Here is a 17,904-nt window from a genome sequence, read left to right on the forward strand (position 1 = left end):
AAAATTCGGACACATTGCAGCAGTTTGTAAAGGGAAACAGAGGTGTGGAAGGTGTGCAAGAGAACATGAATATGGTAAATGTGGAAAAGAAGCTAAAATAAAATGCTGTAATTGTGGTGGAGAACATACTGCTGCTTATCGCGGCTGTGAAGCAAGCAAAAGGTCTGAAGAAATAAAAAAAATGAAATTTGAGCTTGGAATAACTTATGCTGAAGCTGCAAAAAGGATCCCATCTCAGTCAGAAAAACCCAAACCTACAGTTCAACACACGGGAAATTTCAAACCTCTAGAGAAATCTCCAAAAATTGATGAAGACTCACTAATTGTTAAAAAGACAAATTTTGTTCTTTTCATGGTGGAAGTGATTAATTGTACTGCTCAGACGACAAAAAAAAACAGAAAAAATCAAAAATAATAGTGAAGGCTGCAGAAAAATATCTGGATGTTAAAGATATGAACTGGGAGATGGTTGGAAGCATGATGGAAAGACCAATGGGACCATCAGAAACTGGCAGAGTTACGATGACCTAGAGTAAATTAAAATTATACGGGCAAATGTAATTTAGTATAATTTAGTATTATGTGGGTTTAAGTTACACAGGTATTTTTTTTATTTTTTTTTATTTTTTATTTATTTATTTATTTTATTTTTTTATTTATTTATTTATTTATTTTTATTGGGGGGGGGGTGAATCGTTTCCTGTTTCCTTGCTTTACTCCATATCAGTTGGTGGCGGTAATGCACATTTCACAAGTTTGCCAACCGCCATAAAATCTCATAAGAAGAAGAAGAAGAAGAAGGTGTAAAATCTGTGTTGCAGTTTTATCCATGTCCAGCAGGTGGCAGCAGAGCTGGTACAGAGAGCTGATAGAAGAAGACATTGTTTACATCCCTCAGACTTCCGGGTTGTGTTTCCTGAGCCGCGGTCATTCATTGATGGTAAATAAAAGCCGTTCCTCTGTCTGCTGATGGAGACGCTCCTTTCAAAGCTCCCAGACAAACATGTCCTTTTCTCGGCCTCCTTTGTTGTCCGTGTGGCTCTGGTGGCTTATGGAGACCACCAGGACAGGACTATGGAGGTGAAGTACACGGACATAGACTACCATGTGTTCACGGATGCAGCCAGGTTCATCACACAGGTAATTTATCTGCTGCTGCTGCTGCTGTGTTAGGAAGGACTGAAACTGGAATAATTTAATACTTTATTGGAAGTCATCGCCATCTCTAGCTGTTTTTGATCGCAAATTACAATTATTAATAGATTTTAAAAAGTTGATTATTTATTCAGACATAGGAAACAGATAATCAAGGTTCTTATTCACCACTTATGTGATTTAAAACAAAGTTACAAATCACATTATGTTCATGAAATGTGTTTATTTAATATATTTTATAACTTATTTTCAGACATCCCAAGTTCCACAAACTCATTTCAGGGAGATGCCTATCATTCCTCACCATGGCCGGTTCTAAACAGGGGCCAACGGGGGCCAATGCCCCTGTAGATGATGTGCTGGCCTCTATTATGGCCCCTCTACCGAAGACATAATACTTAAAAGAAATTCTAATGATGATATGCGCTGGAACAGACATGGTTACGGATAGCTCCTTTGGATCTTTTTCATTCTTTTTCTTTACAAATTCTGTTTGAATAATTATTCAAAAACAATAATGTGATAGCTTCAGTAGTTTTCATCTGTTAAATGTCTCCCCCCCCCACAACAAATAAAAAAAATGCTCTAATTTCTACAGATGAATTTAACAGTTTATCTTGAGTTCTAATTCAAATATTATAGAAAACAGTAGTTTTAACTCAAATTAAGTCAAAAATATGTAATATTCCTTAATTATTAATGTATATTGATCTCATAAGAAATAGAATTTTTAATGAACCTAATTGAAAACAAATTTCACTTCATGCACCTCTCTTTAATATATTTGAATCTCTTGCCCTGCTTTTTGATTTCATGCTTTTCTGGGCCCCCATGAAAACACGCTGGCCCCCTCCTGGCTCCCTGATACATTTCGTCTAGATCTGTCACTGTTCCTCACCTTCACTAGACGTGGAAGAATTGTAATACACCTAGTGGTGCAACCTGGACACATCTTCAGTGACTCTCCCGAGATCACTGGGTGTTTCGGGTCTTAGTCAAACGCCCCCACTCGGGCGACCCAACCGGGGGTGATGAGTTCCCCGACTTGTATCCAGGCAGCGCACTACGCCACGCCTTCCCCCTCCTAAACCAGAGCCACCATGAAGCCTTTTCAGCTGCTTCCGAGATTTTCTTGGTGGGTCTTTGCCTCTGCAGACCGCAAATCCCTAGGAGTCCAAGGGCACGGTGCAGAGATCTGCCTGCGAAGCCCCTGCAGCCCACTTCAATAGGCTCGCAGCGGGCCTTCCAGCAATTCCTCTGGCACTCGGCCACGAGTTCTGCATATTTAGCCCTCTTCCTCTCCTGGGCTTCCTCTATTCTGTCCTCCCAAGGAACATTTAGTTCAAGCAGCACAACCTGCCTGGTGGAAGTTGATGACAGCACCATGTCCGGGCGGGTTGTCTTGGCTGTAGAGATGTCCCGATCCAGGTTTTTGCACTTCCGATCCGATACCGATATTGTTTTTGGACTTCCGATCCGATACCGATACTGGCCGATACCAGCCTATCCGAGCATGTATTTAAGTTTAATTTAAAGTATTTAGCCTTAGTTGTAAGACTCATGTTGAAAAGGGTTTTAGTACTCTTGATAACATCTAGCCAGCTGAATTAGGTGAGATTGAATAAAACACAATGATTGGTAACAACAAACTTACCTGTTTATTAAGAGATAAACACAAACTGGACAAAATTATGAATAGCAATCTGAAATTGCACAGTGAACAGTAAAACCGTAAACAGTTAAAGGTGCAAGTATTACTGTAAGTTTTAATAAAAATGCAAAACAGGGAAACACTGGCGCAAAATAGTGGAATGGATCGTTTCAATCAGCGAAACTGGAAAATACGGACCGGATTTTTTTTAAAAACTGGATCGGCAGTCTGGATCGGCATTTTACATGCTTTGCCGATACGCATTTTTTTGCCAATATCGGCTTGTCCCGATCCGATACGTGGATCGGATCGGGACAAGCCTACTTGGCTGCGATGTAATCCGGGAATCGCAACTGCCTCCCCAGATCGACCAAGTGCTGCCAGTCCCTTGCTGTCTTGAGCAGGCCCCCTTGGGTCTTCTTGGAGGGTTGCAATTTCTCCCCTGCTCGAACAAAGGCAATCATGCTCCTGGTTAGACGTCGACTCTTGCTGACGTTTATGCCAGTGATATACTTTAGTATGTTCTGCTGTAAAATTAGTCCTATATTTTCATTTTTTACTTGAGAATTAAACCTCTGCCGTTTCACTGGATGCACAGCTTTGAGTGGTAACTAGGTGACTGCCAGAGATTAACCAGAAACTTATCGGACTGATTCAATCAGCTCTCTGACAACCAGTCGCCTGGAGCGCTGGTTGAACAGAGCATCACTGTGGACGTACATGCTGCACAGGTTTCACCATCAACCTCCTCCCTACACCCCGCGCTCTCTTGTTGTCTGCGGAATCGCAGTAGTTCTAATCCGCACATGATGCATAAATTATTGTATTGCCTGCCCGCTCTCACTCACATAAAAAAAACACCACCTTGCAAAGTCTAAAATCCGGGATAATTTATCCGACTCGCGGGCATCCGTGATCAACTATCTATATCAGGGAGACTTCTGGAACTTCCGGGAGACTTGGGATGTCTGTATTTTAATAGTTTATCTCCATATTTCTTATTTTCTAATCTAATTAGATGTATTCAGTGTTCTGCTCCTATAGGTTTACTTTTCAGCTTCTCTGCCTTTTAATAATATTCAATAATAATTTAAGTTTATTTAATTATTGGAGAAATGTACCGCTGTATATAACCCAGGGTTATATGAGGGTCTTGCTCAGGGACCCAGAGTGCAGGCTGTGGGGATCGAACCTTCTCAGAGCACCAGCGCACTGCTCTAACCACTAGGCCAACACTCCCCCATCAAAACTCTCCAACCATCAAACTTCTTCCTCCATGTTGTAGGTTAATAAGACCTGTCCTGATCCTAACCTTCCTGCCTCAAGCTGCCTCTAACAGGATCTAAATATCCTGAAGGTTTGGATGCAGAGTCTCCACAGATCCAACTTGTTTAAGTAGATCATCCCTCAGAGGATTACAGTATGTTTTCATTGCTGTAGCTCATCCTGTTGCCCCGCTTTGACCTCTGTTTTTAATCCGGGTTAACCTCATGGTTTCTACAGTATGGAAAACTTTGAGGAGGCTGTGGAGTTTGATTTAAATATTTTTCATTTTTGATAAAACAATGAAAAGCATTTGCCAGTGGTGTCAAAACTACACATTTGTTACGTAAGTAGAAGTATAGATACTGCAGTTTAAAAGCACTCTAGTTGAAGTATCAACTTGACCTCTTTACTCAAGTAAAAGTGAAAAAGTATGTGCTTCAAAAACTACTTAAAGTATAAAAGTATAAAGTAACCTTTAAAAAAACAGACAGATGCCATTACATGAATTGAAAGCTGAATTTTTCAACTATTTTGATAAATTCTTTGAGATACGGCCAAAGATGAGGGAGGTCTTGTTGGTCTCCATCTCCCGATACGCTCTCGCCTGTGTCCGACTTTTCAGACATTTCGGCATCATTTCTGAATCCGACATTGTAGCATGGCATTTGAAGAACACCTGCTTGCTTCTGATGATTTCTTTTAGCTAACCAATGAGTGTTTGTGTTATAATGGTCATCCAATTACACTAGTTTTCACTAGATGTGGATAGAGCCAATGATCTACATTGGATGGCGCACATGACATGAAATAAATATAAACATTAAACCGAAGCCAAGAGTAACCAATCCAGTACAATCAATCCAATCCACTTTATTCATATAGCACATTTAACAACAGAAAACGTTTCCAATGTGCTGTACATAACAAATAATAAACAACAACACAACAATACATAAACACAATAAAACAATAAATAAACTAAAAAGGACACAGAGGACCACACAAACTACACGTTGTTAAAAGCCAAAGAGTAAATGTGGGTCTTAAGACGAGACCTAAAACACTCCACCGTACAGGCAGTCCGTATATGGAGGAGCAAAGTATTCCAAAGTCTTGGGCCAACTACAGAAAAGACTCTGTCCCTTCTGGTTTTAAGCCTCGTCTTAGGCACTGTTTACTGAAGAAGGAGCTCAGACCTCAGAACACGTGCTGGAGAATAAATCTGGAGGACAACAGTGATGTATTGAGGAGCCATCCCATTCAGGGCTCTAAACACAAACAATAAAATCTTAAAATCAATTCTAAAACGAACAGGGAGCCGGTGCAAAGACGCAAGAACTGGTGTAACGTGTTGATGTTTTCTGGTCCCTGTGAAAAGACGAACCGCTGCATTTTAGACCAACTGCAGACAGGAGAGAGCTCGGTGGCTAATGCCCGAATAAAGTGCATTGCAGTAGTCCAGTTTGTTCAGTTTAAAATCGCTGTCTATGGTGACACCAAGGCTGGTTACTTTGGAACGCACAAAATGCTTGAAAGGTCCCAAGTGGCACTTATAAACACCATCACCTGTGTCTTACTCTCAAGGGTAACGAGTAACGTTTGTTTTAAAAATGTAATGGATAGAAAGTACAGATACTTGTGTGAAAATGTTATAAGTAGAAGTCAGAAGTAGGAAGAAAAATCAGTAATGGAGTAAAGTATAGATATGTAAAAAGTGTACTTAAGTACAGTAACGAAGTATTTGTACTTTGTTACTTGATTCCTCTGGTATTTGAGTATTGAGAAACAGTTGCATTGTGAAACCTGATGCATTTATCTGTTTGTTTCTAGTAGAGCTGAAACGATTAATCAGATATATTGTTATTAATCGATTATTGCAATAATCGTCAGCTAACTAAGTAATCAATTAATTGTTAACTGGAGTATAGAGACTCTAAAGCATGCCTTTAGCTGACAGAGCGACCTACTTGCAGCAGTAATTATACCAAGATTGTAAAAAAATATATAAACATTTTGAAACATTTCGTCTGTCAATATGCTCTATCCAGAACTCCTCAAGTGGAAAAGTTTGACTTTCACCTGGTTTAATTTAGTAAATATTATTCTTTAATGAACCATTTGCTATCTGATTATTACTCTATTAATCGAAAATAAGTAATTGTCAGATTAATCGATGTACAAAATAATCGTTAGTTGCATCCCTTTTCTCTCCTGTATCTGTTGTTCCTCTACTTTTCCGCTTGTTCTTTATAGGCTGAGTATTGGCGAGGGTGTTTTGATACGATACGCATCACGATACTTGGATCACGATATGATATCGTCACAAATTGCAATATCAGGATATATTGTGGTATAATACCCGGCTAATATTAAAATTAAATGTAGAGATCAAAAACCAATTGCTGTATATTCAGTAGTAGTGTAAATTCCCTCATTGTTTTAGGGAAAAATCTATAAAAAGTAATGTATATTAGAAACTAAAGGATCAATATTATATTGGGATAAATATCATGATATATTGCCGAATCGATTTTTTCCCCCACATCACTAGTTCTTTATCCATCTACAGGTGCTGGTCATAAAATTAGAATATCATGAAAAAGTAGATTGATTTCAGTAATTCCATTTAAAAAGTGAAACTTGTATATTATATTCATACATTACATACAAACTCATATATTTCAGATGTTTATTTGGTTTAATTTTGATGATTACAAATGACAACAAATGAAAATCTCAAATTCATCATATCAGAAAATTAGAATATTACTGAAGACCAATAAAAACAAAGGATTTATAGAAATGTTGGCCAACTGAAAAGTATGAACATGAAAAGTATGAGCATGTACAGCACTCAGTATTTAGTTGGGCCTCCTTTGGCCTGTATTACTGCAGCAATGCGGCGTGGCATGGAGTCGATCAGTCTGTGGCACTGCTCAGGTGTTATGATAGCCCAGGTTGCTCTAATAGTGGCTTTTAGCTCTTCTGAATTGTTGGGTCTGGTGTATTGCATCTTCTTCTTCACAATACCCCATAGATTTTCTATGGGGTTAAGGTCAGGAGAGTTTGCTGGCCAATTAAGAACAGGGATACCATGGTCCTTCAACCAGGTACTGGTAGCTTTGGCACTGTGTGCAGGTGCCAAGTCCTGTTGGAAAATGAAATCTGCATCTCCAAAAAGTTGGTCAGCTGCAGGAAGCATGAAGTGCTCTAAAACTTCCTGGTATGTGGCTGCGTTGACCCTGGACCTCAGAAAACACAATGGACCAACACCAGCAGATGACATGGCACCCCAAACCATCACTGACTGTGGAAACTTTACACTGGACTTCAAGCAACGTGGATGAAGTGCCTCTCTTCTTTTCCTCCAGACTCTGGGACCTTGATTTCCAAAGGAAATGCAAAATTTACTTTCATCAGAGAACATGACTTTGGACCACTCACCAGCAGTCCAGTCCTGTTTCTCTTTAGCCCAGGCAAGACGCTTCTGACGCTGTCTGTGGTTCAAGAGTGGCTTGACACAAGGAATGCGACAGCAGAAACCCATGTCTTTCATACGTCTGTGTGTGGTGGTTCTTGAAGCACTCACTCCAGCTGCAGTCCACTCTTTGTGAATCTCCCCCACATTTTTGAAGGGGTTTTGTTTCACAATCCTCTCCAGGGTGCGGTTATCTCTCTTGCTTGTACACTTTTTTCGACCACATCTTTTCCTTCCCTTCGCCTCTCTATTAATGTGCTTGGACACTGAGCTCTGTGAACAGCCAGCCTCTTTAGCGATGACCTTTTGTGTCTTGCCCTCCTTGTGCAAGGTGTCGATGGTCGTCTTTTGGACAACTGTCAAGTCAGCAGTCTTCCCCATGATTGTGTAGCCTATAGAACTAGACTGAAAGACCATTTAAAGGCTTTTGCAGGTGGTTTGAGTTAATTAGCTGATTAGAGTGTGGCACCAGGGGCCATCAATTTTGAACCTTTTCACAATATTCTAATTTTCTGATATGATGAATTTGAGATTTTCATTTGTTGTCATTTGTAATCATCAAAATTAAACCAAATAAACATCTGAAATATATGAGTTTGTATGTAATGTATGAATATAATATACAAGTTTCACTTTTTAAATGGAATTACTGAAATCAATCTACTTTTTCATGATATTCTAATTTTATGACCAGCACCTGTATCTGTTTTTCATACATGCATTTATCAGTTTGTCAGCTGTCCATCCATCTCTGTGTATTAGTTCATCTGTCCATCCATTAAAAAAAAGGTGATTTTAACATCTTGGACAGAGAACTCTGCAAATCCCATCATAGAAAAGTACAAATTTGGACAAAAGATAAAACAATATGATGCAGTCCTGATGCCTCTGTGCTCACAGTAGGCTCTTTAAGCTCAGCATGAATCCCCATCTGCTGCATACTGTGATCTGAAGCTTTTCTATGAAAACATTAAATTAGTTTTTCTCTGATTTTCACTCCTCTAACATTTTCACTCCTTTTTGGTAAAATCTTGACCTAAACATCCAGGTTTGTCAAATCCAACACTTCTCTCATATCTGCTCTGACTTATACATTTAAAGCACAGAAACATCTTTTTTCCACCTCACCTTTCGCACCTCTCAACAAGCATTATCCATGATTTTAATGTTATGGTTGATGGGCCTGATTAGGTAAAACTCACTTCATCTCTTGTATGTGCAGACATGTCTATAATGCTGCAGTATTTCTGTACAGGGGGAGTCTCCATACAACAGATCCACCTACCGCTACACCCCTCTGCTGGCCTGGATTCTCACCCCCAACATCTACCTCTGCATGGCGTTTGGAAAGATCCTCTTCGTTTTCTGTGACGTGCTGTCAGGAGTGCTCATCTACACAATTCTCTGTTTGAGAGGTCTCCACGGAAAGGTTCGACAGGTCCACACTTTTATATCTGAGCAATGGGAGGCTTTTCTACTCTTTTACGTGTTATTTTTCGTTTATGTTTAGACTGCAACCTGTGTGTGTTCTCTTTGGCTTCTCAACCCTCTGCCGATGGGGGTCTCAAGTCGCGGGAACGCAGAATCCATCATGGCAGCTCTGGTGCTCGGGATGTTGCTCTGTATGGAAGGTAAGAATAGAAAAACTTGAGAGAGTTTCCTCCTGTTTTCTTCTTCTGTTCTAAGCTATTTTATTTCTTTAGCAAAGCGCCTGGTTTGGGCGGCTGTGCTCTACGGCCTGTCTGTTCATATGAAGATCTATCCCATAACCTACGCCCTGCCCATTGCTCTGGCCCTGAGAGCTCCGCAAGAGGGATCAGCGGACGCCAAATCAATCCGGACATGGAAGAAGTTTGTCACATTTATCGGAAGTTTCCTCAACCGTGAGCTGATCGTCTTCGGAATCGTGTCCGGAGGAGTTTTCTCCATTTTTACGCTCGCCTTCTACTACATGTGAGACAAACACACAAGGGCTGCATCCTGCAGGTTTTAACTTGGAGTCACTTCTGTGCAGCAAGTGATCAATTTAGCCCGAATTTTTTTTAAGAAGATACATTTTCACGTAGTTTCTGAATTGATTGTACAGAAGTTTTTACACCATTATTTGTGTTTAGTAGTAGAAAAAAAGGCACAGAAAACAAGAGTCATGATTCCTCCCCAAACTTCTCTGTGGGCGCAGGTATGGTTGGACATTTCTTCATGAGACCTACTTCTACCATCTGACCAGGAGGGACATCAGGCACAACTTCTCCCCGTACTTCTACATGCTCTACCTTACTGCAGGTGCTCTTCCATCCAGGCAAAGAGGTGGCAGCATTATGCTGTGGGGGGTTTGTTCTCCAGTGACAGCAAAGCTAAATCCATGCAGCTGGATTGCTCTGATACAGGTTTATAAACCGATAGCAGCTGTTATATGTGTGTTTTTAAACTTTTTTGTTGGGTTTAGCAGTGAATAGATGAAGACGTGTTGCAGGTGGTGCACCGGCCTCTGAGTCACTCTTTTGTGTTTTGTGTTTTCAGACAGCAGGGGGAGCCAGTGGCTCGGTTTGGCCGCCTTCCTGCCGCAGCTCATCCTGCTGTTAGTGGCATCATGGAGCTTTCACCAGGATCTGGCTTTTGCCTGTTTCCTCAATACGGCCATCTTTGTCTCCTTTAACAAAGTCTGCACTTCACAGGTACATGAAACCATCACTAACCTTAGTCACAGATCGATCATAGGAGGCGTTTCCCAACCTTTCTGCAAATCTTGAAGTCACATTTCCTTTTATAATTTTCAATTTGTTGTTGATTTATTTCAGACTTTTTATTCTTGTTCCATTTCCTAAAAGTAGATTCATTACTTTTTCTTTTTGCAAAAAAAAAGCTTAAGTATTTTCAATTAGTTTTATCTTTGATTCACACCCTCACACACAGTATTTGGTATCTATACTGTATCAAACCATTAAACCAGCTATTTATCTTACTTACAATGCAAATACTTTGCAAATAGTGTCCATAATGTTGGAAAAGGTGTAACAAATATTGAAAGTTTAGTCTGAAACTAAAATAAAAGCTAATAATTAGATTTTTCTTTAAGAATAAAAGAAATTATAGCAACATTTTTCACTTAAGATTGATCTAATTTGGCCTATTAGAGTTTAAACTTGCATACATTTCTTTTAAACTGTTCAAATGTGATTTAAACGCAGGATTACTACTAATTAGGTCTACTTGCTTTTTTCTTACAACTTTGTCTCTACATCTTTACCCATAGACTTTTTGATTTTAGATATTTTCTGGATATTTTAATTGCCAATGTAAATAACTGTTCATTCGGAGGAAAAAAATATTAATTTAGCTTATAAAAAACACAAATAAATGCTTTTAGTTTGTGGTGTGTTTGGTGAATATTGTATGTAATAATAGGAAGTGATTACTGCTGATTAAAAGGAATGAGCATGTTTGTGTTTGTAGTACTTCCTGTGGTACCTATGCTTGCTGCCTCTGATCATCCCAAACCTGACCCTGTCAGTGAAGCAGGGACTGACTCTGCTGCTGCTCTGGTTTGCTGGACAGGTAATTCATTCACCTTCACCTGCTGACTGTTCCTGTTGGCTCAGTTCAGATCCCGCCTCACATTTATATCTTAGTGGGTTTTTTCCTCATAAACTTGCATAATCTATAATAGCTCTCATATGTGTCTCATTATGTTTTCTTTAACGTTTATAAGCGTCATCTCGTTTGGATTAATCATTTCACTTATAGCGACACACATAGCTATTATATGTGGAGCTCTGCTCTCCTTATAGGCTGATGAATGGAGTCAAAACACATGGAAGGGATTTTTTTAGGTACATAATTTAATTGAAGATATGCTCCTAATGTTATTCAGCTTTGTTACAGATTTAGACGCCTGTTATTCACGCTGCTGTGTGCATTTAGGTGGAAAATCTGATCTGGAATCATAGAATAATTTTTATGGATGTTTCCAGTCACCTGTAGGAAGAAACTGCTGCAAGATAATTTAATTTACTTAAACTCCTGTTGAACTATTCCACATTTATAGAGTTTCGCACAGCTCCTTGAAATCATTGTTTTTTAATTTGAAAAGAGTAAAGTCAAGGTTTAAAAGTTTTATTAAAACAGCCGCAGACTGACATCCATTCATAGGAGTGGGGCTTCTTTCACATGTATGGTAACTTCTGTCTATGTTGTCATTATTTTTTGTTTGTTAAACCCTGGATTTTAATGTTTCCTGTACGTTACTAACGTGCGCTATCCTTTCCCTGGTGAGTCTAATACGTCATTTAGGCTACATTCTCACTGCAGCCTGAAGTGCCCTAAATTCAATATTTTTTTGCCCATATGCGACCTGTATCTGATCTTTTGATGACTGTCTGAACGACACAAATCCAATTTTTTTTTACATTTATTTTTTTCATCTGGTTGAAGAAGAAAAAAACGAAGAAAACAAAATTTTATTTCTTCAAACGCGACCGAAGCCTCTTGGGCTATATTCATACTGCAGGCCTTAATCCTCAATTCTGTTTTTTTTTTCTTCTTTTTGTTAAATCCGATTGTTTTGCGTGGTCGTTCACATTTCCAAATATGGCACTTGTCAGCATCATGACCCAATTAGATACCACATTAAAAACTAAGACAGTGCAGTGAGAACATTCTTATTACTTATAAAATTGTGCAACTCAACACGCGCTTGATGCTATGAAGATTGGCATATGGCAGTTTTGAGATGATGAAATAAGCAGTAGCCTAAATAAGTACCAGCTTTACCTAAGGAATGTGACACAACATGTTGCACCTTTAGGCATCAGAACACCTGCCAGATAAAAACAGGAAACTGAGCCTGTTGTTGCATCATTCACTGGAAACAGGGAAGACTCTCATTTTAGCAGCAGCATTGTGATGATAATATCACAACATGGAACCATTTTACTTTGTTAGTTCAACATTTAAAGTAATAATTTGGGGGACATTTTCTCAGTCCACGTTTCAACTTTTAGGTACTAAATAAGAAAAAAATCTATTTAATAATTTCCCCAACCCCTGATTATGTCTAACAGTGACTGTTCTTAACAGTTACTGATGTTAACCTCATCTTCACTAATTTTGTGATGTTATTACAGAACAAAATCTCTTAAGAATATTATTTAATTTCTAAATATAAAATGGGACGCACTCTATTAGTAGCAAGATGTACCTAATAAAATGCCTGATGACTTTGTGTTCATGAATCTGTATCTGATCTTTTGACGACAGTCTGAAAAACACAGATCTGATTTAGTTTTTGTTGTTGTTCTTCTGGTTGAAGAACAAAAAGAAGAAAAAAACTGAAAAAAGAAGAAAAAAACTGAAAAAAAGAAGAAAAAAATTCATTTTTTTTTTTACAAATGCGACCCAGGCCGGTCGTTGCCATACCTGATAAAAAATTAATTTCACAACACAAAACCAAATGTGATTGTTAAAGTGTAAATTTTATGTTTTTTCTCACTGGTTGAAGCATCAAGGCCTAACCTCACCATCACTTAACATACATCTTGTTAAATGAATGTCCACTATGAATTTTTACAACAAAAATGTCGGCCATAAATTCAAGTTTTCTATTTTTTTTTTTTATCAGTTCTGATCCAACAACTTCTCTCAGTTTTCAATTGATTTTCAACCATACAAAATAATGTACAAAGTTAACATGGCACAAAATTTGACAATCGATTCTCAAAAAACTACATTTATTTTATTGTTCATATCAATATAAGAAAGTGGAATAAATGGCTGATCAGACTAGAAATATGTCATATTAACATGCTAGTCTGCATATGGACGTACACCATGGGTGAGGCTGCAGTGATGGATAATTTGCTCTGTTCAACATTTTAATCCTGGCGTTCAATCTTAAGATTTTAGGGTTAAGCAATTTGCTGTTTTTTACAGAATAGGAGGTTTGATTTACAAATTAACTCCCTTCTAACTGCTCTTCAATTAATCGTGTTCTCTCCATCCACAGGCCCTCTGGTTGGCCCCTGCCTACTTCCTGGAGTTTGAAGGCTACAACACATTTGTTCTGATCTGGCTCGCAGGATTGCTCTTCCTAATGGTCAACTGCTTCGTGTTGATTCAGATCATAACCCATTACAGACCCAAACCCCCTCCACAGAGACCGAAGGCTGAATGACTCTACTGGTCTGAAATGGAAACACTGACACAAAAAGATGTGGATGCATCAATAAGAACGTTTCTATTTTGCTCCATTTCTCTCAGCTGTCTATTCAAGCACTTCCACTTCTATAATCTAAATCATGTTGTCAGAGATCGGTCATATAGTGTATATAAAAGCTTCAGATGGATTATGCGTTATCCTGATTTAAACCCTTGGATTAAATGCTTATGTTGGCTGTCCAAAGCACTTAATTTAACAGGAATGCACAGACGGCAAGGAATTATCACACCCTGCTTTGTCTTGACTAAAGTTTTTCACGTTTGCCCACAAATAACATGACACAGCAGATTATCTTCATCGATTTTTGAGAGAAAAATACAGAGTATAGATCAGGCATTAGAGAAATCCGTCCGATATCGTTTCTAAAAATCTTTTTTTTTTTAGATGTTGTTTACACCATTTGTCTCTACATGGCCTTTTAATGTAGCTGCTTATATCTGAGCTCTTGAACAAGGAGGGGGTTCTGTGCAGATGGGATTAAGTTCAGGTAAATCAGAGCTAAATCATGTCATTGTGACCTGGATTCTGATGTATAAGCTGTGCTTTGCTTTTCACCTTACTTTGATCACATCAGACTAAATGTCTTCATGTTTGCTCTACAAATCGATATTTTTCAAAGCAGGGTACAAGTTTGTATCAGCAGGGAAAATGCTGATTGAAATAAGCTCGGTTGGAGCTGCAGTGCGTAGTTTTCACCAGTAGGCCGAAGCATAGACCTCTGGAGCCTGGATGCTTGTATAACCTGCACAGATTAATCAGTCAACTGGAGCATGAATACGACTCCAAACAAACAGTGTTTCCCTTAATCTCACCATACTCTCTCCTCCTAATCTTACATGGAAATCATCAAAGGGTTTATTTTAGTCCTCTGGATCTAAAGAGTGTTTGTTGGTCCTGCAGGTTGGAGATGACACTAGGAGCATAATATTACTAGAAACCCCTCCACTGTATGCACATTGAATGGTTGTCATTTTAAGTGGTTAAGGGTTGAATTTGTGGGATTTTTCTAAAACATTAATCCAAACGGTTTGGTTTGCCTGTGTGTTTCAGATTGGGCGTGCGTGTAGGGGCTGACTCACGGTCAGCTGCGGCCTGAATACTCGTTTTATGACTCACCGGGTTGCACTGAGTAACCTTTTAGCTGGCCAGCTGCCTTTGGGCACATGCGTAAACCATTTTATTTCACCACCATCCCTCTGAATACCACAACATTCTGGAGTTTATTTTTAAAATCTGTTGGCCATAACAATGGCTGGGAAGCTTTTCTCCTCGAATGGTTGTTATGGTTTCTAAATGGGATGTGGGGCGTTCCAGCAGCAAGTTGGAAAAATCGACTGGAGCGACTGAAGTTGAGGTTTTTACTTAGAAAATTAAACCTAAATCCAAAATTCATTAGGGATTTGGAATGGTAATGTATTTGACATTAAACACTGTTGGTATACTCCATAAGGAAAAATGTTTATCCGTTCATCCTCATTATTGACTACATTGCTGACTGATTAGCCGTACCTCAACAAACACTACTTCATTATATTTCAAATCCTGTAAAGATTTGAGGTAACTCAATTCAGAAACACTTTACTAACTTGTTTTTTTCTGCAACATTTAGTATAACCAAAATAGATATAAATAATATAAGACATAGATGAGCTCCAGTTCTTTTGGTGTTTGGGAGCTTTTATTATATTCCCTGCAGTGTGTAATATTTTAACAACATCAGCCTGGTTAAAGAAGTAGTATTAAAGGTGAACTGATTGCAGTTTTCTAGCCTTTAAAAAATCCAGATCTGCTGATTTCAGTTTCGGCTGACCCCTGTATCCCACTTTTTTTTTAAAAATGGTACATGCCAGTTCAGAAGTGTCATGTTTAACGTTTCAACTAGCATGTACCATTTTTCAAAAGGGGCATGCCAGTTATCACCGTTCGCTTTTTTGTTTTTCTAAGGGATACTGTCAGGTGTTATATACCTTCAATGTTCCGTACATTTTTTTATTTAAAAAGTTGGTATTGCTTCATAATTTTTTTGTTCAAATGGGTTTATCTGCACAGGGTTGTCCTTTCAAGTTTAAATGTAGATTTTAGAGATTATCCATAGCCTTATTTTCAGTGCCCCCATAGGTAATATATCAAAGCGATGAGCTAGGGACTCATAAGAGCAGGAAATGTTCCACAGATGACTTCTGCTTATTCTAAAATAATAATATATATGTTGCCTAATGCAAACTCTTTTTTTTTATAAGCCAATATACTATTATCTCTTTCAAAAACAGTAAAAAAAAAAAAAACAATCCATTGGACTTTGTTTTTCCATGTTTCACTTCCCATCCAGGAAGCTTTTTTTAATTCAACATTTTTCAATTGAATATTTTCAATTTTTGAATAAAAAAAAAAAGCTTCCTGGATGGTAAGCGAAACGTCTTCAAACATGGAAACAAAGTCCAGTGGATTCTTTTTTTTTTTTTTTTTTTTTACTTTTTTGGAATGAATGTGACCTGGATTGACTGAGATGCTTCATCAGCATACTGTTATCTATTGCAATAGATGCCTTTTCACTAATTTACACCTATGTCATGCATATAAAAAATATTCGATAAAAAAAAAAACTACATTTTAAAAAGCCACTATAAGATTTCTTAATCAGAGATTTGCTTTGAAATCGGTTTAACTCTGATTTACAAACTGAAGCTGTTCACGACTTTTGGACAGACTAGTACTCACATTCTTATCACAGAACCATTTCTTAGGAAAAGCGGTGGATTGACTGCTACATGTCTAAAACGATGTTTCTCCTAACATGTAAGAATATTGTTAAGATTATGTAATAAGCTTTGAGAAGCAATGTTTCACAATTAGGTTAGATGGCACCAGAAAGCTGGTGTCATTAAACCGCCTCTGACAGTGAAACCATTTAATGAAGACTAAAGCAGCTTAATGAAATTAGCATTAAGGCGAGGTGCTTTGTTGTCCTTCATTAGCTGATTGAGGTCTGCAAATAAAGAGTTGGAATCCTGGTTGTAAACTTTAATTATTTCATTGCAGTTGTTTTTATGAAGCTTGTGTCATTTTTGTTTCGCAATAAAGTATTTTTTTACTGGTTTTTGTTGTGCTGTCTCAAGTGCTTACTAAGGTTCCACATTAATTGCAATAAAACCAATTATTAAAACACATTACAATAAGCATGATTTATAAATGTTAACAATACCATTTATTAATGAATAACAGATTTTATTAATGGTTGATAATTTTTAAAGTGCATCTAAACCATTTATAATAGGTAAGTAGATCATTTTGCCCTGCCACATTAGTTTAGCCTTAACCCTAACATTAGTGGGCTTATCTACTTAATAAATGATCTATTTACCTTTTTATAAATTGTTTAGATGCAGTTTAGAAATGTTTATAAACATGAATAAACTGATTATATGTTACTCATTGAAAATGGCCTCTTTACCATTTTATAAAATGGAGCCTAGGTGGAAGTTCAACTGAAAAAACTCGACTTCATCCGCCAACGACACAGCCAATCAGCTTTTAACCACACCGCCATGAGAGCCAATCAGCATCAAAAGTTCATCTTAAAGGCCTACGATCTGCAACTCGTCTGCTGTACGCAGGCGGCGGATGCGCTGTGACGTCATTCAGATGACCCTATTTCAACCCACCTCCAGCCCCTCCTCCACCATCGTACCTAAAGTTTCATCAGTGTCATTCCTCCCGGACTCTTACTGCGTTTCCTGTCTCATCTTAACCGGTCTGGCAGAAGACCGCCATTTGAGCCTGGTTCTGCCAGAGGTTTCTTCCCTGCGGGGAGTTTTTCCTCTCCACTGTCACTTCATGCTTGCTCATCATGGACAGGTTCTCTGATCCTGTGTTATCCAAGCTGGACTTCCATCTTCCAGGTCCCTGAGTGAAGCTCTAGTATCAGCTCACGCATTCACTGGATCTCCCCATAAAGCTCAGCATACCATCTCGCTAACCAGCAGTCTACAGACTGACCAACTTCATCTCTCTCCACTCCACCACCAGTTTCAGGCCTTGGGGGGGAAACAGCCCTATTCTTTACTGCTGTTCAGGCACATTATTCAAAATTCAGCGCCAACGTTTCCTGCCGAGGTCTGAGCGCCAAAGACTAAAGTAATT

General features: G+C 38.5%; 1 protein-coding gene across 2 annotated transcripts; it reads left to right on the plus strand.

Annotated features, from left to right (window-relative positions):
• Positions 1-886: 886 nt before the first annotated feature.
• Positions 887-15,592, plus strand: pigm (phosphatidylinositol glycan anchor biosynthesis, class M). Of its 2 annotated transcripts, XR_005279150.1 has the most exons (9): positions 887-1,140; positions 8,806-8,979; positions 9,061-9,181; positions 9,254-9,503; positions 9,730-9,833; positions 10,071-10,225; positions 11,004-11,105; positions 13,552-13,787; positions 13,917-15,592. XR_005279150.1 is itself a non-coding variant. In XM_038267515.1 (8 exons), the coding sequence occupies exons 1-8, from the start codon at positions 970-972 to the stop codon at positions 13,717-13,719; spliced, it is 1,245 nt and encodes a 414-aa protein (XP_038123443.1). In that variant the 5' UTR covers positions 887-969; the 3' UTR covers positions 13,720-15,592. The 2 variants fall into 2 exon arrangements, 1 of the variants encoding a protein (XP_038123443.1); XM_038267515.1 differs by having other exon boundaries at positions 13,552-15,592.
• Positions 15,593-17,904: the final 2,312 nt, after the last annotated feature.

Source organism: Cyprinodon tularosa, unplaced genomic scaffold, assembly GCF_016077235.1.
Source record: "Cyprinodon tularosa strain WSP-4 unplaced genomic scaffold, ASM1607723v1 ctg675, whole genome shotgun sequence".
In the NCBI taxonomy this organism is placed as follows: Eukaryota; Metazoa; Chordata; class Actinopteri; order Cyprinodontiformes; family Cyprinodontidae; genus Cyprinodon; species Cyprinodon tularosa.

Coding starts and splice junctions, on each gene's coding strand:
- pigm (XM_038267515.1), top strand. CDS start 970: ATGGAGACGCTCCTTTCAAAGCTCCCAGACAAACATGTCCTTTTCTCG. Junction 1,141..8,805: donor CAGCCAGGTTCATCACACAG/GTAATTTATCTG, acceptor ATTTCTGTACAG/GGGGAGTCTCCATACAACAG. Junction 8,980..9,060: donor TGAGAGGTCTCCACGGAAAG/GTTCGACAGGTC, acceptor GTTTATGTTTAG/ACTGCAACCTGTGTGTGTTC.